Raw genomic sequence first — 21504 nt, forward strand, 5'->3', positions numbered from 1 at the left:
AGATCTTGGAGTTAACAGACAGTTGTGAGCTACCATGTGGGTGCTGGGATTTGAACCTGAGTCCTCCTGGAAGAACAGTCAGTGCTCTTTAACTGCTGAGCCATCTCTCCAGCCCCAGAAAAATGTATTTTTTTAATTAGTTTAATTTTATATATGTGTGTTGGTGTTTTACCTACATGTATGTTTGTGTAAGGGTGTCAGATCCCCTGAAGCTGGAGTTACAGATGGTTATGAGCTGCCATGAAGGTGCTAAAAATTGAACCTGGGTACTCTACAAGAGTAGCCAGTGTTCTTAACCTCTGAGCCAACTCTTGAGCCCCTTAGAAGATGTATTTAACTAGAGATAGGAATTAGATCTTTCTTATACAGACGGCAGCTTTTCCGAAGGGTTATATGTTGGTAGACAAAGATTACACATTCCCAAAGTAGGAGTACTTTAAATTTCCAACTTAATTACAGTTAAATTAATCAAGAATTAAAAACCAGATGGCCTAGGATGCATGTGTAGCCATGTTCAGCATGGTTTCTCTAGACTGCCTTCTTCCAAAGTTGTGAGGGAAAAGGGTCTCTGTGGGCCACAGACAGGAGAGAATAGCTAAAAAACATTGGCTTCTTTTTTTTTTTTTTATTTATTATGTGTACAGTACGTCTGCATGTATGCCTGCAGGCCAGCAGAGGGCACCAGATTTCATTACAGATGGTTGTGAGCCACCATGTGGTTGCTGGGAATTGAACTCAGGACCTCCTGAAGAGCAGTCAGTGCTCTTAACCTCTGAGCCATCTCTCCAGCCCCCATTGGCTTCTTTTTAAAAATAAAAATAAAAACCAACAAGACCATGTAATTATTGGCTTGGGGATTTGGGAAAGGAGAGTCACATCTAGGGCGTCTGTGTGGAGAGCTTGTAGCTTTGCAGTGTTTAGAAAGCCAGCGTTACTTAGGCTCAGCCCCTTGACTGTGTTAGTTTAGAAAGCCAGCGTTACTTAGGCTCAGCCCCTTGACTGTGTTAGTGTTTTGTTTTGTTTCGTTTTAAGTCAGGTTGGACTATACACTAAGTTTACTCTGAAATCACAATTAGAAGGCACAAATAGTAAATTACCTGTACCTAGTACGGTCTAGGCATCGGAGATTTAGCAGTGAACAAATCAGGTAGGGATTCCTGTCTCTGTGTATTTGCTTTCTAGTAGTAGTATACATATAGTAGCAGTGTACATATAGTAGCAGTGTACATATAGTAGCAGTATACATATAGTAGTAGTAGTATACATATAGTAGCAGTGTACATATAGTAGTAGTAGTATACATATAGTAGCAGTGTACATATAGTAGTAGTAGTATACATATAGTAGTAGTAGTATACATATAGTAGCAGTGTACATATAGTAGCAGTGTACATATAATAGCAGTGTACATATAGTAGTAGTAGTATACATATAGTAGCAGTGTACATATAGTAGCAATGTACATATAGTAGCAGTGTACATATAGTAGCAGTGTACATATAGTAGCAGTGTACATATAGTAGTAGTAGTATACATATAGTAGCAGTATACATATAGTAGCAGTGTACATATAGTAGTAGTATACATATAGTAGCAGTATACATATAGTAGCAGTGTACATATAGTAGCAGTATACATATAGTAGTAGTATACATGTAGTAGTATACATATAGTAGTATACATGTAGTAGTATACATATAGTAGTAGTAGTATACATATAGTAGCAGTGTACATATAGTAGCAGTGTACATATAGTAGTAGTAGTGTACATATAGTAGCAGTATACATATAGTAGTAGTATACATATAGTAGCAGTATACATATAGTAGCAGTATACATATAGTAGCAGTGTACATATAGTAGCAGTGTACATATAGTAGCAGTATACATATAGTAGTAGTAGTATACATATAGTAGCAGTATACATATCGTAGCAGTGTACATATAGTAGTAGTAGTGTACATATAGTAGCAGTGTACATATAGTAGTAGTAGTGTACATATAGTAGTAGTGTACATATAGTAGCAGTGTACATATAGTAGCAGTGTACATATAGTAGCAGTGTACATATAGTAGTAGTAGTATACATATAGTAGCAGTGTACATATAGTAGCAGTGTACATATAGTAGCAGTATACATATAGTAGTAGTAGTATACATATAGTAGCAGTATACATATCGTAGCAGTGTACATATAGTAGCAGTGTACATATAGTAGTAGTAGTATACATATAGTAGCAGTATACATATCGTAGCAGTGTACATATAGTAGCAGTATACATATAGTAGTAGTAGTATACATATAGTAGCAGTATACATATAGTAGCAGTGTACATATAGTAGCAGTATACATATAGTAGTAGTATACATGTAGTAGTATACATATAGTAGTATACATGTAGTAGTATACATATAGTAGCAGTGTACATATAGTAGCAGTGTACATATAGTAGCAGTGTACATATAGTAGCAGTGTACATATAGTAGCAGTGTACATATAGTAGCAGTGTACATATAGTAGTAGTAGTGTACATATAGTAGCAGTGTACATATAGTAGTAGTAGTGTACATATAGTAGCAGTATACATATAGTAGCAGTGTACATATAGTAGCAGTATACATATAGTAGTAGTAGTATACATATAGTAGCAGTATACATATAGTAGCAGTGTACATATAGTAGCAGTGTACATATAGTAACAGTGTACATATAGTAGTAGTAGTATACATATAGTAGCAGTGTACATATAGTAGCAGTGTACATATAGTAGTAGTAGTATACATATAGTAGCAGTGTACATATAGTAGCAGTATATATATAGTAGTAGTATACATGTAGTAGTATACATATAGTAGTATACATGTAGTAGTATACATATAGTAGTAGTAGTATACATATAGTAGCAGTGTACATATAGTAGCAGTGTAGATATAGTAGCAGTGTACATATAGTAGTAGTGTACATATAGTAGCAGTGTACATATAGTAGTAGTAGTGTACATATAGTAGCAGTGTACATATAGTAGTAGTAGTAGTATACATATAGTAGCAGTATACATATAGTAGCAGTGTACATATAGTAGCAGTGTACATATAGTAGCAGTGTACATATAGTAGTAGTAGTATACATATAGTAGCAGTGTACATATAGTAGCAGTGTACATATAGTAGTAGTATGTAACAAGTGTAATCTCCCGTGGAGAAAAGGGAGGAGCAGAGGTGCTGGGCTGAGAGAGAGAATCCTAAAGTCACCAGTGCATTTCCCCAGGGACTTAATGGTGGATTCTCATATGTAGTTATATTCTGAGGAATATGCTTGTGCTCTTGTGCATATTCCGTGTCATGAATGTCAGTTAAATTTTGGGAGAATCAGGTGACACTCCTGCTTTGTCCACCAGAGAGCAGACTTGGATGTTCAACATTAACTGTCATTTTTGTGCCTTTGAAAATAGTGTTATTTCAAAGTAGAGATTCTTACATTTCAAGAAAATGCAGTCTTAGGAACCTTGGGAATCCTTAAAATTATTTATCGTTACTTGACTGGGGACAGATGTCCCCTGCCCATTGGTATAGATGAGCTATAAATTATCCAAAGTAATGACTAAGTAGTAAAACTTCATGTGTTTTTGTTTGTTTGTTTTTTGAGACAGGTTCTCACTGTGTAGCTCTGACTGTCCTAGGATTCACTGTGTAAAACAGGCCTGCCTCAAACTCTCAGAAATATCCTGCTTCTGCCTCCCAGTGCTGGGATTAAAGTGTGTGCTATACCTGACTTGCAAAACTATGCGTCTTAAGTTGAAGAATCTAAAAGGAAGAGCTCTCAGTCATATCAAGTATATTTGATTAAAATCTTTAGATTTATAAGGGGTGAGCAACTATTGTCTTGCAAAGGGGTTTACTAGAGAATTCAGTTTGGTAATGTAAATGCAGGTTTCTTTTTAAAAAGTTTAAAAAACTATTTTATTACTACTTCTGTGTATGGCGTGTTTGTAGGTGTGCATATACCGTGGTGTACATAAGGAGACCAGAGGGGACAGCTCTGTGTGGTTGATCCCTTCCACTTTTACATGGGTTCTGAAAACAGAGCTCAACTCCTCAGGCTCATTCAGCCAGCGTCTTTACCTGCTGAGCCATCTGGCCAGTACCAATTTCTTCTGATGCTTTCGTGTGTGTGTGTGTGTATTGTGTATTTGTGAGTATTACCTCAGGTTCAGCTTTGGGGAGGAGGTAGTAATTTAATACTTTTTGCTTCGGATATTCAGGTAGGGGAACAGAATATACTATAAGGTACAGTGCACCTTAGAGAGGAAAGTGAAACCAGAAAGTTGTGTAGAGCTTGGTAGATTCACCACGTTTGGATAATTTGGAGTGGACCAGAACAATTTCACTGATAGGTATACGTACATGTATGTTAGTAGTTAACAGTTGAACATACAAATCATGGTTCTCTACCTTAGTTATCAGTGGTAGTGTTCTCATGGCGACAGAGTCCTAAAGTTGCCTTCTATAGCAAATCCAGGACACTGTATGGTCTATGTGAATCCCAAGCAAAAATCATAGTCCATGGCTGGGACAACTCGATTACAGTTGCTTGTAAACTGCTCTGCCTCTCTCTGAGCTATGCGGAAACCAGCTTGAGAATGTAGTAGTAGAAGACAGTGGTTGATGTTACCTGTGTAAGCTCATAAAGTACACAGAAAATCCTCCTGAAGGACAGTTCTCTTGAAAAACAGCAGAGCAGGGTGAAAGGCAAGCAGAGCCTCTTCTGTAGACAGTGGAATCACAGCAGTTAGGAACACACTGCTTATATCACAGGAACATGAGCGTAGCCCACAGGCATATCGACAAGAGTGCAGGAGTCAAATGATAGTCACCTTGGCCAAGTATGTGAGTTATTTACTAAAAAAAGAACCAGGGACCCTTTTTAATGTATTCTGTTCTAGATGGTGGTTACCTCCATGTATGTGAAAAACAGTGAATTGGGCTGTACGTTTAAGAGTAGTGCTGAACATAGGAACAAAACAGAAGAAAAAGAAATTAGGTCATGGAATTTGGATTTGTTGTGGGAAGTAATAGGCAACTTTTATTGAATTTTCAACAGGGAAGTGACTCAAAGAAAGTACTTCTAAAATTATTTACTCTGAGGTGATGTAGAAAATGAGCCAGGTGTGCTGGTATAGCCAGGTCATTCCTCTCTTCTTTAGCAGAGAGAGGGAGAGAGAGAGAGAGAGAGAGAGAGAGAGAGAGAGAGAGAGAGAGAGAGAGAGAGAGAGAGAGAGAGAGCAGGTGTGTGCATTTGCCGCATACATGAACATGTGGGCACAAACATCCATGACACAGGTGTGGAGGTCAGAGGACAGTTTGCTGGCCTTTAAAAGCCTTGTACTACATTATAGGAGAAAAGTTATATGAAACCCAGAAAGCCATGAGGTGAATTTACAGAATTTTGGAAAGTTTAGTCTAAACTCAGTTCAGATCTGCCATTTACTTGCTCTGGGACTTCTAGCATGCTGCTTACTTCCTGAGGCTGTGGACTTTATCTCTCAAGTGACAGTAACAGCTGCCATCTTAGTTGAGAGGATTGAGCGCTACAGTATGTAGATTATAGCACAACAGAGTAGGCCTTCAGTAGATGGTCCCCTTTTAAAGCTCAGTAGAATGCTTTCCTTTAATAGCACGTGACTTCAGCTCAGATCCTGATCTTACAGTCACCGGCTCTAGGATTTTAAGTTGGTTACTTCATTTTTTTGAGTCACAATCTCATCTGAAAAAGGGAGGGAAGGAGTAGATTACCTTGAGAGTGTTAGAGTTAACCTAGTAAGTGTGTAGACACTAGCACAACACAAACTTAGCAGACAGAAGACTCGCTTCTTTTGGGTGTAACGAGGAGTGAAGCTGAGTTAGAGATGAGCCTGGAACAGGGTAGTGACAGTAGGGTAGAGAGATAGGGGCAAATTGTTATGTTGTGAGGCGTGTGTGTGTGTGTGTGTGTGGGAGAGAGGGGGGGGTTTCATTCTGTAGTTTTGGCTGGTCTGGAACTTGCCTTGAACTCATAGAGATCCACTTGCCTTCCAAGTGCTGGGATTAACGTTGTGTACCACTGAACCCAAAATAGCTTTCTTCATCACTGTTCTATTTCTGTGAAGTTGCCACGCCCAGGGAACTACAGCATTTATTTGGGAACTTGCTTATAATTTCAGGGGTTTAGCCCATTATCATCATGGCAAGCAAGGCAGCATGCAGGTAGACATGGAACAGTAGCTGAGAAATACATTTTCATCCATAGAGGGGGGGAGAGGGAGAGATTTGGGGCTTGGAAATTCCTAGTGACACACTTCCTCCAACAAGGCCACACATATAAATCCTTCTAATGCTTTCAAATAGTGCCACTCCCTGGTGACTAAGTGTTCAAATGTATGAGCCTGTGGGGGCCATTCTTATCCAAACAACCACAATAGTATTCTCAAAGTAAAAAAAAAAGAAAGAAAAGGAAGTATTTTGTATATTCTGGCCTTGTACAAAGTATTTATTTCTCTTTTTTTTTGTATAAAGTAAAAATAATACAAGCATATTTTACAATTTTATTAACGCAAACACAAAGGTCTTTTTTAATGTTTTTTTTTTTTTTTTTTTTTTTTGGTTTTTTTCGAGACAGGGTTTCTCTGTGGCTTTGGAGCCTGTCCTGGAACTAGCTCTGTAGACCAGGCTGGTCTCGAACTCACAGAGATCCGCCTGCCTCTGCCTCCCGAGTGCTGGGATTAAAGGCGTGCGCCACCACCGCCCGGCTCAAAGGTCTTTTTATAACTTTTAAGAAAATAGATCATGGGCTGGAGAAATGGCTCAGTGATTAAGAGTACTGCCTGCCCTTCCAAAGGTCCTGAGTTCAGTTCCCAGCAACCACATGGTGGCTCACAACCATCTATAATGAGATCTGGTGCCCTCTTCTGGCCCGCAGGCATACATGCAGACAGAATACTGAGACTACTGTATACATAATAAATAAATAGATTTTTTAAAAAGTTAGAAAAAGAAAATACATCATTTGGGACTGGCTAAGAGCTCTTGCAGAGGACCTGAGTTTGATTCCCAGTATCCATATGGGGCAGTTTATAAGTTCCTATATCACCAATTTCACAGGGATCCAACATCCCTGGTCTTCTCCAACACCCGTGCCTCCCTACACAGACACACAAATACACATGATTAAAAGTATAAACAAGTATTTTAAAAATACATTATTTGGGGATTGGTAGTATTGTTTAGTGTTAGAGCATTTACCTTTCTTTCCTTTCGAGACAGGGTCTCACTATTTGCTCTGGCTGTCCTGGAACTCACTATGTAGACCAGGCTGGCCTTCCACCCACAGAGATCCCCCTGCTTCTGCCTTCCAAGTGCTGAGATTAAAGCTAATTGCTCTACTAATTGTTAACGTGCCACCATGCCTGGTGTGGACAAGTTTCTTAGCTAAGGAAATTTGCAGCGCTTGGCTAAGAATATTAATGTATTCACATTTCAGAGCTTTGCTGTTCGGAGTGCTTGAGAACTTAGATATTGACTTGTGATAACTTTTGAATCTTGGAGTAGTAGTAGATTTCTTCTGCATTTTCTGGGTTTGAAACATAGCTGTTAATTCCTGAGCACTTTTGAGGCTTGTGGAAATGAAGCCCTTAATCACCCATCTCTTCCAGATCTTCCGAGTGGTGTGCATCTGCTTGGGTAACCCACCAGAGACCTTCACCTGGGAGTATCGAGACAAAGACAAAAACTACCACAAGATTGGCCCCATAACCCCCTTGCAGTTTTACCAGGAACACGTGAAGCCACTCTTCAATATGGAAGATAAGGTTAGAGACTAGTGTCGGCGGCTGCTGACTATGTAAATGGTTAAGGTCTGTTGTTTACATGGAGAACGTAAGAGTCCCAGGTTAATGTGCACATCCATCAAACTGGATGCTAGAAACTTTTTGTTTTCATTCTCTGAAGCTTATATGCACCTGACAAAAGTAGGCACAGCAGGGTTACTTTCCCCTAGTGTGTCTCTTCAGAGGGTTCCTGACTCTAGGCCAAGAGTCAGCTTATTCCCACATCCCACCCTTCTTCCCTATAAGTTAGGTCCAGATCAATCTCAGGTACATAGATTGATATTGGTGGTATATTGGATAGTATGAATAGCTCAGAGCACCCCAATCTCCTGGCCTTGCTGGGAGCTTTCTTGTTAAAGGAGGCATCCAGTGTTGTACTTCCTTCTTCTGCGTCTGCCTAGCAGGATGACCAGGGCCCCCTCCCTCCTCAATGGGCTTTTTGACCCTCTTCAAGAAATTGCATTGCTGCACATTGAGCCTCTCTTGCACTTTGAGGAAGGGTGTGTGACAATGTGTTACCTCATGTGTTATGTGCAGTATGACAGAATAAATTTGGGGGCAGTTTTTACCAGTAGGGGACAGCTCTCAAGTGTGCTCTTTGTGCTAATTAGAATACGTAGTACCCTTCTTTATATGTGTTTGACCAGTTTTTGCTTATTTGTTACTTTTATTTGTGACTATAGTGTTTCTTCTTGTAGTTAGAGGTGATGACCTTGTTGTAACCATAGCGACCTATCAGTGAGGATTGTGTCTTGCTTGACATCTTTGGTCTTGTGTTCTAATACACATGTTCTTGATCTCAAAAGATTTGTTTTGTGAATGACCCACGGCCCCAGCACAAGTACAATAAATTGTACACAGTAGACTACTTGAGCAATATGGTTGGAGGGAGAAAAACGCTGTATAACAACCAGCCCATTGACTTCTTGAAAAAGATGGTTGCTGCCTCCATCAAAGATGGAGAGGTTAGTACTGCCTTACGTTTCTGTCTCCCACGTGGTTGTTAACACAGCTGCCGCTTTCCTTTTCACTGCTCTGGTTTATGTTGACTTTCTTCTATTTCTAGGCTGTGTGGTTTGGCTGTGATGTTGGAAAACACTTCAATGGCAAGCTGGGCCTCAGTGACATGAATGTGTGAGTGCACGGAATTCAAAATAGAAAGTTCTTTGTGGGTCGTTGCTGTTGGAATGCGCTCGTGTTTGAAATCCTCTGCTGAGGTTCATCAGGACATTGAGGTTGGCCTGAGGGTGGGTCTTTCTCTGCATCTGTGAAGTTGTGGCTCCTGGCAGAGGCCGCACAAGTGTAACTGCTGTAACCCAGGAAACCAAGATCACACTAGCAGAACTCACTGGAGTTCCTAAGATGCTGGCTTATGTGGGAGACACTGAACATGCAGCGGTCCGGCAGGAAAGCTGCTTGGCACATTGCGGTGTAATAAGAGGCTTTCTGGAGCCCTTCTACTGATCTTTCTCTCAATGCTTCCCTTACTTTGATGCCTTATATATTTTCCTTTAGGACAGTTGGGCTAATTTATATATTTTCCTTAAATCATTCTCCTTCATCTTTGCTGACATTGAAGGTTCATTTCCAAGCTGCATCAGGCAAGATTCCTAGGTTTTAAAATACATTATTTTAGGGACTGGAGAGATGGCTGAGCATGGTTTTAAGAGCACTTGTTGCTCTTGCAGAGGACCTGAGTTCAGTTCCCAGGTAATGTCAGATAGCTCATAACCACCTGTGACTCCAGCTCCAGGGGATCTAATGTTCTCTTCTGACCTCCATCGGCATCTACAGACACACACATGCAATCTTCACAAAAATAATAAAATAAAATACATCTTTTTAGATTTATCCATAAGTAATTGTTACTAGTAGGAGTAATATCCTGATATTTAACAAAAGGAAAGGAACTTCTAATGGTTAAATTTTTTGGTTTTATATTTGAAATTAGTCACCATTGTTTTAGCATTTATATATTTAAATTTCACATTCAGAGCAGTGGAGTTGCACAAGACTGTAACCCCAGCACTTGGAGAGTGGAGGCAGGAAGGATCAAGAGTTCAAGTGAAGCTCTGCTATATAGTGAATCCAAAGCCAGCCTGAGCTATATAAGACCGTGCCTCTAATTAATTAATTCCACAGTCAGTGGTTTGATTCAGTAACTAGGAGGGCCTACCAACTTGAAAGAGACCATTTTCATAATAAAGAAGTTATTTCAAAAGCTTTAATTTCTTAAAATAGAGGGTTGGTTTTTTTTTTGTTTGTTTTTTTTGGTTTTTTTGCCTAATGTGGAGGTGCACAGCTTTAATCCCAGCACTTGGGAGGCAGAGGCGGGTGGATCTCTGAGTTAGAGGGCAGCTTGGTCTACAGAGTGAGTTCCAGGACAGTCAGAGCTATGTAGAGAGACCCTGTCTCAAACAAAATCGTTCAAACAAGCAAACAAAACCAAGAAAAAAAGTAAGTTTTTTTTTCCAAAATTACAGTACAAATTGAGCTTGCCCTGCATACTGTAGTGGCATGAAAGGAGTGGGCGCCCGTTGGCACTGGCTCTGTGTGTGCCGGTGCTCTCACAGCCTCTCCTTTGGAGCTGCCCGGCTGGCTACACTCTCCTTACTTTCCTCTGTCATTCTCTTTACAGCTACGACCATGAGTTAGTGTTTGGTGTCTCCTTGAAGAACATGAATAAAGCCGAGAGGTTGGCTTTCGGTGAGTCGCTCATGACCCACGCCATGACCTTCACTGCTGTCTCAGAGAAGGTAGGCCCCGGCATGTCGCTAATGGGCCCACTGATGCGCAGGTGGATCCAGCTTCTCAGACTGTCAGTCCAGCAGAGCCATGGACGTTCTGTATTTGATTTCTGTTGAGTGTTAGCTTCCAACTAAGATGTTCCTGTGTCACGTGGTGTTTGGCTACTTGCTCAGTGGTAATTAAAACAATTAAAACTTTTAAAAGTTTGGGTCAGCAAAAAGCAAAGCAGTAACTTCTTTTCCGTGGTTTGGAAGGTTAGGAAAGGAACCTAGGAAAAGATGTCAGAAACTGAAATGGGCTCTTAAAGTAAGTATCTTGATGGCCTTGCTCACCTTTTTTGCTGTGGTCATTCCGATTCACAAGCTGCTGTGGTTCACAATAACTGTGGCCTCTGTGCCCAACACTGGATTTATACATAGCTGTAGGAATTGGGATGTAAATGCTTTGGGCTCCCTGTCAATGGCAGTACTGCTGTTTGGACCCATTCTAGGCTGTGGAGTGGTCAGGAAGCACAGAAGAGAGACGGCGTGAGCTGCGTTGGCCCTTTGCCCTCACAAGCAAGCGTGTTCTCTGTCCAGCACCATCGCCAGAAAGGCACTCAGGCTCACTCCCTCCCTTACCTACATTGGGTTTGTTATGCTGTCTGCCAGATTTATGATCACCAAAGCATTTAGAAATAGCCGGCATATTGTTATGCCAGATTGTCTTAACTATCCTCCTAGAAGTCCTGACGTTTCTGAGGCGTTTGTCTGAATCGCTTTGTGTGCTCTCTAGGCAGAACTGAGAGTGGGATGGAGTTTTCACTGTGCTTTCCTCCCGTCCCTTCCAGCTGCTTCATTAGAGGATATTCTTTGACCTCACAGTGCTCCGGAACCCTGTGCTCTCTTACTCAGATCCAGATCTTAGCTGGCTGTAGAGGTGCACTGCTGCCGTCCCAGCCCTGGGGAGCCTGAGGCAGGAAGGCTGAGTGCTAGATCCCTGTTTGGTCTGTATCTCAAGACTCTGCTCAAAACAGAAGAATCCAAAACCAAAACCTAATCTTGCAGGTTTAATTACATTTATGTAAGTTTTAGGGTTTGGCTTTTAAGTAATAAGACTCTTAGATGTTTTATGTGAGTTCAAGCCCATTGTGGTGTATAAAGCACCCTGAACTAAGTAGTCAGCCACTGCTCATTTCTGATCCTCAGGTACTTTTCCTAAATTGCTAGAAGGTGAATTCTTACAGCCAGGCAGCTGTTTTCTTCATCACTGTATCTTCTCAGCTCTGTGGGTAAAGAGGTTCCCACACCAAGATACAGACAGATGTATGGAGTACAGTTGCTGTTGCCTTTGTAGATTGGGAAAGCTATTCATGCAGCATGCAACAACACATTCTTACACATGTTTTTTGTTTTGTTTTTAAGAAGGAAAACATTTGCCAAGCATTGTAGTTCATTCCTATAATTCTAACATTCAAGAGATAGAGGTAGAGGATTGCCATGAGTTTGAGGCCAGCCTGGCTATAGCGTGAGACTTTATCTCGAAGAAAAGAAAGAAAAATGTTTTTTTTTCCTACCACTACAAGTTTTTGGCCACTAAAACTAGTTTGAACTATATTTTAATAGTCATACTGAGGTAAATGCACACTAGTGATAATTCCTAAAAGGTCCTGCTGTGTTGGTGGTTTCTTGGACTCTCTGTGAAGCAGGACCATGTGTCATTCTCAGTTTGTATGTGACCTAGAGGACAGCTTGATTTAGGTTGCACAGGAATCCACGGCAAACATCATCAGACTTAGACTGACAGGTGAACAGATGTGATGGTAGCGGTGATGTTTCAGAGGAAGAGAAGAGGCATTGCAGTGGGCAGGGTAATGAACCGGACCCAGCATGGATAGTTTGGTGGTGTTAGTACAGGTGTTGGATGTCTGTGGGTTTGTTTGTTGGCTAAATCTGAGATCTAAGAAACGTTTGCTAAGAGAAGATAGCCAATGTTTGGGTGGGCAAAGCCAGAAGAAACTGAATCCCACGTGGATGACACTCATCAGGCAGTGATGTGCAGGTGGGAGCTGGCACGTGAAGTCACTGGAGCTGACACAAGGGTCAGAGGTCAGAGATGAGAGCTGTTCTGACAGCAGCAATGGCCTCGGTAGACACAGAGGAAAAACTTTTTCCCAGATGGAGTTTGCCTTTCGTCCCTCTCTGTGTCTCTTAATAAAGACTGTGAATGAGGGTTATCATGGTGAGTATCACTGCCTCTTTAAGAAGATGAAAATCAAACCTACTTTATTAATGAAGACAAAAGAGGGAGAACAGTTGAACTGGCTGGGCTTTGTTTATGAAATTGTTCTTTTTATTCAATCTCTTAAATTCAGTATTTATGTAGCTGAATCAGTAAAAGAACATATTTGGAGGATATCATTACTTAGTTTCCCTAAATAGAAAACTGGGTATCTTGATATTTTTGTTTTGCTTTATAAAAACTTTGACCAGGTCTTAGGATTTCCTAAAATTAAGGCAGTGGGATGCCTTTTCAAAGAATTTGAATGAAAGCAAGAGTCCCTGGGGACAGCTTTGTGCTTTGAGGAGTTGGCTCTCTCCATCCACCTTTGCTGGGTTCCAGAGACCCAACTAAGGTAGTCAGGCTTGCGTATCAAGTACTTCACCCACTGAGCCCTCCAGCCAGCCCTAGGTGCCTTTTCTTTCTGTATAGAATAGAACATAAAGGAGGAAATATGGGGGAGGGGGATGGCTCAGTGGTTAAGAGAGCTTATTGCTCTTTAGAGGACAAGATTTTATGTCCCAGCACCAAGGGCAGGGGGCTCAGAAACCTTTCTGTAACTCCAGCTCCAGAAGGCCTCACACCCGCTAGCCTTCACAGCACCCACATATATGTATGTGCACATGTGCACACCAACACACATAAATAAAACATAGATCTCTGAAATAAAAAAGGAGGTAGTATTTTCTTTTTTACTGTATTTTTACTTCTGAGAGGTTAAAATTCCCCTAATCTTGGAGTGTCTTGGTAACATGGCCCTGCTCATACAGTTCTCTAAGCAGCTTGCAATGAGTTAAACGATGTGACACCAGCTAACAGGCTCTCATTTCAGACTACACTGTTGTTCACTTTCTGGCAGGATGATCAGGATGGTGTATTTGTGAAATGGAGAGTAGAGAATTCGTGGGGTGAAGACCACGGCCACAAAGGTAAGGTTCAGCCACTAACTCAGCGAACCTGGGACCTGCTGTACTCTGCCTCTCTGGGTAGAAGAGTGTTCCAATGTAGGGGATTTGTCAATACTGATTCCTCCGGCTCAGCTCTTCTACAGGAAAAACCGATTTCTTATGTGTACCTAAACTCCCAAGTTCACTGAGACCAACATGTGTCGTTAGGACTGTAACAGAGCATCTTGGTTGAATGAAAGTGGTGAGTCCTTCTCAGTGACCTTGGTATGTGACATTTCATACATTCTTGTCCCTGCACCATCATGTTAGAGATGGGGCCCTAGCAAGAAAGGCTGAGATCAAACCGTCCCTCCTTCCAGCTCTTTGATCCCTGTCGGGTGAGACGTGTGCTTCAGTTTGGTCCTAAGTGTCTATCTTGCATCTCTGGCTTCCACACCACACTCTTTTCATTCTTACAACTAGTCTAGTAGACTGTGTGGTTCATGTTTTCTCCAAAAGTAAGGAAGACAGATGCTGAGAAAGAGGTAACCACAAAACGCCAGCCCACACATGTATGTGGTCCTATCACATGTGACTGTAGCTACTGCTTTTTTTTTTTTTTTTTTTAATTCCCCAGCCCATTTTGGGAATTCTGTTTTGAAAGAGGCTTCACTAAATTGCCCAAGCTGACTGAACTCTCAGTCCTTCAGCTGAGGTAACAGGGCTGTGCTACTATACCTGACTTCCCCCTCTCTTTCTCCCTCTTCATCGTCCCCCACTCTGTCCATACTGAGGATTGACTAGCTCAGGCCCTGTGCCTGTTAAGCAGGCACTTGACCACCGAGTTGTACTCCCAGACCACATTTTTCAGCTTGAAGTTCTAAAATTTCAAGCATAAACAGCCTTTAAAAAGCGGGTTTTTAAAACTTATTTATTTTTATTTTATATGCATTGGTGTTTGGCCATGGGTGTAAGGTCCCCAGAACTGGAATTACAGACAGTTATAAGCTGCCATGTGGATATGAGGAATTGATCTTGGGTACTCTGGAAGAGCAGGCAGTGCTCTTAATCACTGAGCCATCTCTCCAGCCCCTAAAAAGCTTTTATATATCAGAAACAAAAACAAACAAACAAAAAATCTCAAGGTTTCCAAGAACATTCCCAACTACAAATCAGTGGTCAGTTAGAGATCTTAATTTTCTTTTAGTTATCCTTATTTAAAATTTTCCTACAACTTGTATATATCTACATTATTTTGTTTAGCCTTGCCACTGTAACTTATTCTGATTTCTACCAGGGTCCGAAATTGCAGTATAAAAAGCATTTTAAGTGGTAACTTTAGGCTTCATACTTAAGAGAATCCTAGGAGTTCCCTACAGAAATGTTCCTTTTGCCAATTCCACTGTTAAGAATTGCAGTGCAGTACTTTAAAAAGTATGCTTTCTTACTAAATAAATTTCATTTTAGTACAAATGCAGTTGGTATCTGGGAGTAGAGACTTTAAGCCTTAACAAAGCTAGCAAAAAGAGTTTCAACGTCTCTGTTAAATCCATGAGTCAGTGATGGCTAAGAAATGAATGCAGCTGCAGCATGTCTTTCTCTGTACTGCCAGCCAGCTCCCAAATAACTACATGGAGACATCGTATTAATTACAAAAGCTTGGCCATTAGTTTAGGCTTATCCCATTAGCTCTTATAACTTTAATCAACCCATTTATATTTATTTATGTTCTATCAAGTGGCATTACCTTTCTTTCATCTTGCACCTCCTGTTTCTTCCCCATGCCTCTTACATGCCTCCCACATGCCTAGATTCCTCCTCATCTTAATTTTTCTTCTCAGAAATCACGCCTATACCTCCTGTCTAGCTATTTGGTCTTTCAGCTTTTTATTATACCAATCACAGCAATACATGTTCACACAATGTACAAATGTCTGGCAACAAATGAGCACTTAACGTTACCTGGCAGGGAAATGCATGAAGGTGGTTTCCCAGAGTGAGACTCATCCATTGTCCTCCAATGTTGACCCGCTGCAATTTCCCCAGATGCAGAAAACTTACTGTGTTCATGCTTCTTCCGTTTTAATTTTTTATAAAAGAAAGGGATGCTTACATTTTAAAGGATTGGGTAACTTGTAGCAAATCTAAAATACTGGGTTCAAGTTACTTTTCTCTTGCTTCAGGTGAACTTCTCTGGCTTCTGTCTGATCTTTGTCCAAGAAAAGGACTAAGGTTACATACAGCTTGCTTTTTTGGCAGTTTCATTCTGTGACATCACTGGGTTTCAGCTATAAGGAAGGCCGGACAATCACAAAGCTAGGAGAAGGCTCTGTGTCTTGTGTTACTGCTCGGAAACTAAATACTTACTCTAGAGAGGATTCTGCCGCTTTGCTGACTTCCTCTGTGGTTGGACCCTTTCCCTGTGCAGTGCAGGTTACCTTCTCAGTCTCACTGCCTCTGTCATGTTGAGAGAACCAGGGTCTTGATGCTCACACTCTCTGGAATCTGTCTCGAGAAAGCTGAATACTGTTTTGGTGGTTATTCTCAAATAGCTAAAATGCCTGAGATTGTAGAGCCACAAAGATAAGAGATTGAATTGGGGATGGGCAAGAAATAGTTCTTTCAAAGCCAAAATAAATAACTCTTATGTGTTTCTTGGTAATGTCCTTTCTAACTTAACAGGAAGAAAGGAAACTATGATCTAATTTTTTTGGCACACTTGGCCTGGCCTTTGAAGAGCACCTAATGTGTTACTCTGGTGACAATGTATGTTTACTTCAGCAAAGTCCTTTGTCTGTCATCCACGACTGGCCCATGGAGGCAGACCTTGTAATTTGTGTGAAGTGGGCTCCTGGGGTTCTGAAGACATTGTTAACAGTTTATTATTGTTCTCTTTGGGATTTCTGTCCATTAAGATCCATATTTCTGAAAAGCAGCTTTGATCCTATAAGCTGGAGGTAAACAGGCAAAGATACTTAGGCAGGCTGTCCTTGCTCCCTGCCCTGGCTCGGCCTCAGTCTTCTCTTTTGATCATGTTCCTGGCATTTTCTGCCCAGCGTAAGTTGGATATGCGGATGGGTGTGAGTACTGGCAGTCTGCTGCGCTGGAAATGGAGTGCGTGTAGAGCAGGCATCCCACGGCTGTTTCCTGCCCTGTGTGAAATCCTGCCTCGTTTGATCCTTGTTTATGGATCGTATCAGAAATGGGTTTCATAGTGATATGAAGAAAGGCTGTGGGATTTGCTACCTTATTTCTTATTTTAAAAAGGTGATCTGATAAAGTATTTTAGAAGCTGTTCAGAAGTGTAAGTTCAAGGAAGTAGTGCTGAGGATAGTGGCCTACACTGTAACCCAGTACTTGGGAGGTGGAGGTGGGAAGATTAGGAGTTCAAGGTCATCCTGTGTTTATGAGACCTAGTATCGGCCCCCACCCCCCAAAAAAATAATAGAGGAAATAGCCCTCAACTCCACTCATCCTTAGCCAGAAACTTATCTGAGAGAGTGTAGTCTTTAGGCCAGAATGACTTCAGGCCACAGTGATGTGTGACAGAGCCAGATCACACTCACCCTGACTGCAGAGTGGCTTCCTGAGTGCAAGCAATGCTTTCTCTGAACTCATGTGGAAGCATCTGGCCCAGTCACAAGACAGTGCGTGGTTCAGTTATATTTGAATGTTTAGTCTCTGGTTAGTGAAACTGGGAAGAATTAGGTATGGCCTCACTGGGGAAGATGTGTCTCTGGGGACGGGTTTTGAGTTTTCAGAAGTCCACAGCATTCCCAGTTAGCTCTCGGCCTTGTGGTTGTCCCAGCTACAGCCCTAGCACCTTGCTGCCTGCTGCCATGCTCCCTGCCACATGGTGGTCGTGAGCTCTCATTGATCTTTGGTGACCAGAAACAGTGGCTGAAGGGACATAAGACTCTGTTCTTTGTTGTTAAGCTAAGATTACATGAGAAAGTAAGAGAATAATGTAACTTTTGAGAGGGGATATTTCCAATACTGCAAATTTTCTTCATTGGATGAAAATCTTTATCTTTTAAAAATTGTCTCTTAGCCAGGCAGTGGTGTTACACACCTTTAATCCCAGCACTCAGGAGACAGAGGTAGGTGGATCTCTACAAGTTCAAGGCCAGCCTGGTCTATAGAGCTAGTTCTAGAACAGCCAAGACTACACAAAGAACCCTGTCTTGAAAAACAAAACAAAAAAATCTCTTATTTTTCGTTTTGAGCCAAGATGAGTTTTACACATTCAGATTGTTTTGCATCTTTCAGGTACATGAGCTTTTAAAATGATTTTAAACCACATTTTTTTTATCTTACAAATAAATCTGCCTGTTTCTGATATAATTTTAGTAAAATGTCTAGACTTCCTCCAAAAAAAGAACTCTGTGTTTCTGGTTAGAGAAATGTCAGCATGTTGGATATTAATCAGAAAGAAACTTCCTTGCCAATTTACGTTACATCCTTTATTATATCCAACATCATGACCAATAAGTGTCTCTCACTAGCCAGATAGCACATAATTTTGAAAGCAGTATATTCAGAGTTTTGCACAAAACCCGTTCCTGTGATTTTCTGTCGTGGAAGCTGGTGTGCTGTGGTAAAAACCTGCTTATCGGTTCCTGGGCACAGATCCCCGAGGGCCTCACTGGCCTTTGTGCTGCCCTCCCAACAGCACAGCTGCTGCTCTTCCCATAAAGCTTTGTTCAGACTGTATGACAGTCGCTCAAACCCCAGAGTTAGCTGTTAGAGGGACCCAAGATGGGTTTGCTGATGTGCATGTGTGTTCCTATCACAGCACCGTGTCACGGCAGGATGTGATTGTGTGGTTGCACCAGTGCTGTGCGTGAAGCAGTTGAAGCTTATTGAGAGATTTTGATGTGTACATGTTGCACAGGATTGGGGCAGGGTTGGGATTCAGATCTCTTGGATTCCTTAGTCATATACGACTTACAGAGAACCACCAGTATTTGCTGGTGTGCTTAGGATTCACTTGGAGAGCTAGAAACTCAAATAGTATAAATGATGTGAGCTGAACTGACTATAATAAGAGTGATTTTATAGCTTGCGGTAGAGGTCCTTGATCTGGAGAGCTTGTTACTTTACGGCAGAGGGTTTCATGTTTCCCCACGATTGGTCGATTCAGCTCTTGCCAGGGACACCTGGGAGTGCAGTTCTTTGAGAAGGACTTTTCACTGCTTATCTTTGTTAACTGGAAGCTAGTACGTGTGAGTGGAGCAGAGGGAACACAGGCTGTCGGGGTCAGTGGTGGGTCTGTATTGACATGCAGAACTTGAGACAGCGGCCATGTAGGCACAGGGACACTCCAGATCCAAGGCTTCAAACCTGTAAACAGGCTCAGCTTCTGAGAGAATCCCTCTCCTAGTTAACAAAATGTTATATGTATATTTCTGCTTTTTTGTGTAAAAGACTCTACTTTGCCCTAAGACGTGTTTACGCCATTTTAAGGATGGTTAAGCACAGAATCTGGAGCTAGGCTGTATGGATGCCTCCAAGCGTCCCACCATCCATTGGCTGTGCATGGTGTTGTGTGGTATTGAGCCTGTCTGAGTGTGACTTTCTCATCTATAAGGCTGGTGTGTAACTGTTGTGTGAAGTGCAAAGGAAGCACACCACAGCCTTGGCTACTGTCATTAATGCTCTAGACTGACGAGAGCGGGAGCATTGCTCGCTCACTTCCTCGTTTGGAAAGGACTGTCTCACTTGCCATGGCTACAGAGCTTTGAGAATACAGCTCTCAGCATGACTGCTACTACGTCACAGTTACAGTGTAAGCTTGGTTTTGTGAGAAAAGGCAGTGAAGATGGGTAAACCCGGTGCTGAGGAAAAGCCATTAGCAGTGGCGTCAGCTCCCATTTATCAACAGGATGCAGAGACCCGTGCACAAACCATGATGGAATGAATGTCCCCGACCCTCAGAGGAATTTATACTTAATCTCCTGGGACATGGGAACAGGATCTGAAGAGGGCTGTGATGTGACAGAAGTGGCATTCATGGTGTGCTCCTCAGACTGTAAGATACAGGACAAATAGACCGAGAAAAGCAAAGGTGATTGCTCCTAGAGGCTGGTGACTGGAGAGAGGAAGGGCTGGGCATGGCCCCTCAGTGCGGGGATGTGGGAAAGCAGGGCTGAGGTTCCTGAGAAGGTGAGGGTGGAAAGCCTACCTCAGCAGCCAGGTGTCAGGGTTTGGGAGATTGGGGGCGGGCCATAGTAATGTGATGAAGGAGTAGTCAGAGCAAAGGAAAGAGCTTTGGGCTTAGTTAGATACTCGGGTGGTGTCGGAATTTTAGGAGACCGGGATGCCAGCACTGTGTCCTTTGTGCCAAACCAGCTTTTCACTATTGTGTCTTCTAGTCTAGTACAGTGTGTGTGGGGGGCGGGGGGGGGAGTATTGAAGCTGGGATGGTTGAGGCTAGTCTCACTCTGTGCGTGTGTGCGTGCGTGCGTGTGTGTGTGTGTGCGTGCGTGTGTGTGTGCGTGTGTGCGTGCGTGCGTGTGTGTGTGACAAACACGAGAATAAGTGCAGAGTAACAGAATGGTGAGCAGGGAGAGTAAACTGTGGCCCCCCCTTAGGAGTTCTCCAGGAAAACAGCTTGATAAAGGGTAGGGCTTCTTGCCAAGGCTAAGGAGAGGCTAGCTAGGGAGTTGGTAGCTCAGATAGCAGTCCTTGGCATTTGGAGAATGCTTCGGACAAGAGGTGTGGCTAAGCAGTAATGTGGCCTGCCATCCACGGGCCTTACCCTAGAACAAGGAGTGATGGTTTGGGGGGACAGAGAAAAGTTCCCTGTGAAGTGAGGCCCTTGGGCAGGAAAAACCTTGGCCTGACCCAGTCACGTCTAGTCTCAGGCTTGCCTGGGTTCTAGGGATAAGAGACTGGAGCCCTGCAGTAAGCTGTCGTCTCTGGACCACTTAGGGAAGGGCACCTCCTTGGGGTGACTGCACTTTTGGTTCTTGAATTTTGTTATGGCTTTTAAAAGTACAAATGAAAACTGGGAGTGGTGGCATACATCTTTAATCCCAGCACTCAGGAGGCAGAGACAGGTGGATCTCTGTGAGTTTGCGGCCAGCCTGGTCTACAGAGTGAGTTCCAGGATATCTAGGACAGCTAAGGCTATACAGAAAAACTTTATCTCAAAAATCAAAAAAACAAAAACACAAGAAAAAGGGGGTTGGAGGAGTATGAATGGGGCAATGAAATTGGGTAAAGGACCTCGCTTCTAAACCTTACACCGTGAGATTGGTTCCTGAGGCCCATGTGGTAGAAGGAGAAAGCCATCTCCCACAGGTTGCCCTCTGACTCTATACCATGGCATGTTTGCACATTCAAATAAATATAATTTAAACACTTAAAGATACCCAAGCAGCCCTCCTTTACTGTGTTTGCTGTTTCACCATGCCTCGTTTTTCCTGTGCCTTTATCAGTGCCGCCTCACCTTCTCTGGCCTTTGTGTCTGAGAGAGGCCACCCATAATATCCGGCTCTGTGGATATCTCAGCTGTTATCAGCGAAGGTGCGTGACCATGAATGTGTCCTCAGCCCAGCCAGACATCTGTGTCTAGTCTGGAGGAGAAGCAGCTTCTTAAATCACTGTCCAAGTGACAGTCATAAGTATAAGTGGTTATTTGGTCACCTCCCTCTACCTTTTTCTTTATGAAACATTAACCCTTTATGGGGGTAAGACAGAGCTCAGATAATTTATTGCCTTTCCTTTTGTTAGAGGTTTTTAAA

General features: G+C 42.2%; 1 protein-coding gene across 1 annotated transcript in view; it reads left to right on the forward strand.

The window, feature by feature from the left end:
• The window catches only part of Blmh (bleomycin hydrolase), a 42303-nt gene that overhangs the window by 14455 nt on the left and 6344 nt on the right, over positions 1 to 21504 (forward strand). Inside the window, exons 7-11 of the mRNA XM_057776466.1 lie at positions 7689 to 7844; positions 8669 to 8827; positions 8929 to 8996; positions 10501 to 10618; positions 13729 to 13798. Coding sequence (XP_057632449.1) covers positions 7689 to 7844; positions 8669 to 8827; positions 8929 to 8996; positions 10501 to 10618; positions 13729 to 13798 — 571 coding nt within the window. The remainder of the gene's footprint in view (positions 1 to 7688; positions 7845 to 8668; positions 8828 to 8928; positions 8997 to 10500; positions 10619 to 13728; positions 13799 to 21504) is intronic.

Source organism: Chionomys nivalis, chromosome 7 (assembly GCF_950005125.1).
Source record: "Chionomys nivalis chromosome 7, mChiNiv1.1, whole genome shotgun sequence".
NCBI classification, from domain to species: Eukaryota; Metazoa; Chordata; class Mammalia; order Rodentia; family Cricetidae; genus Chionomys; species Chionomys nivalis.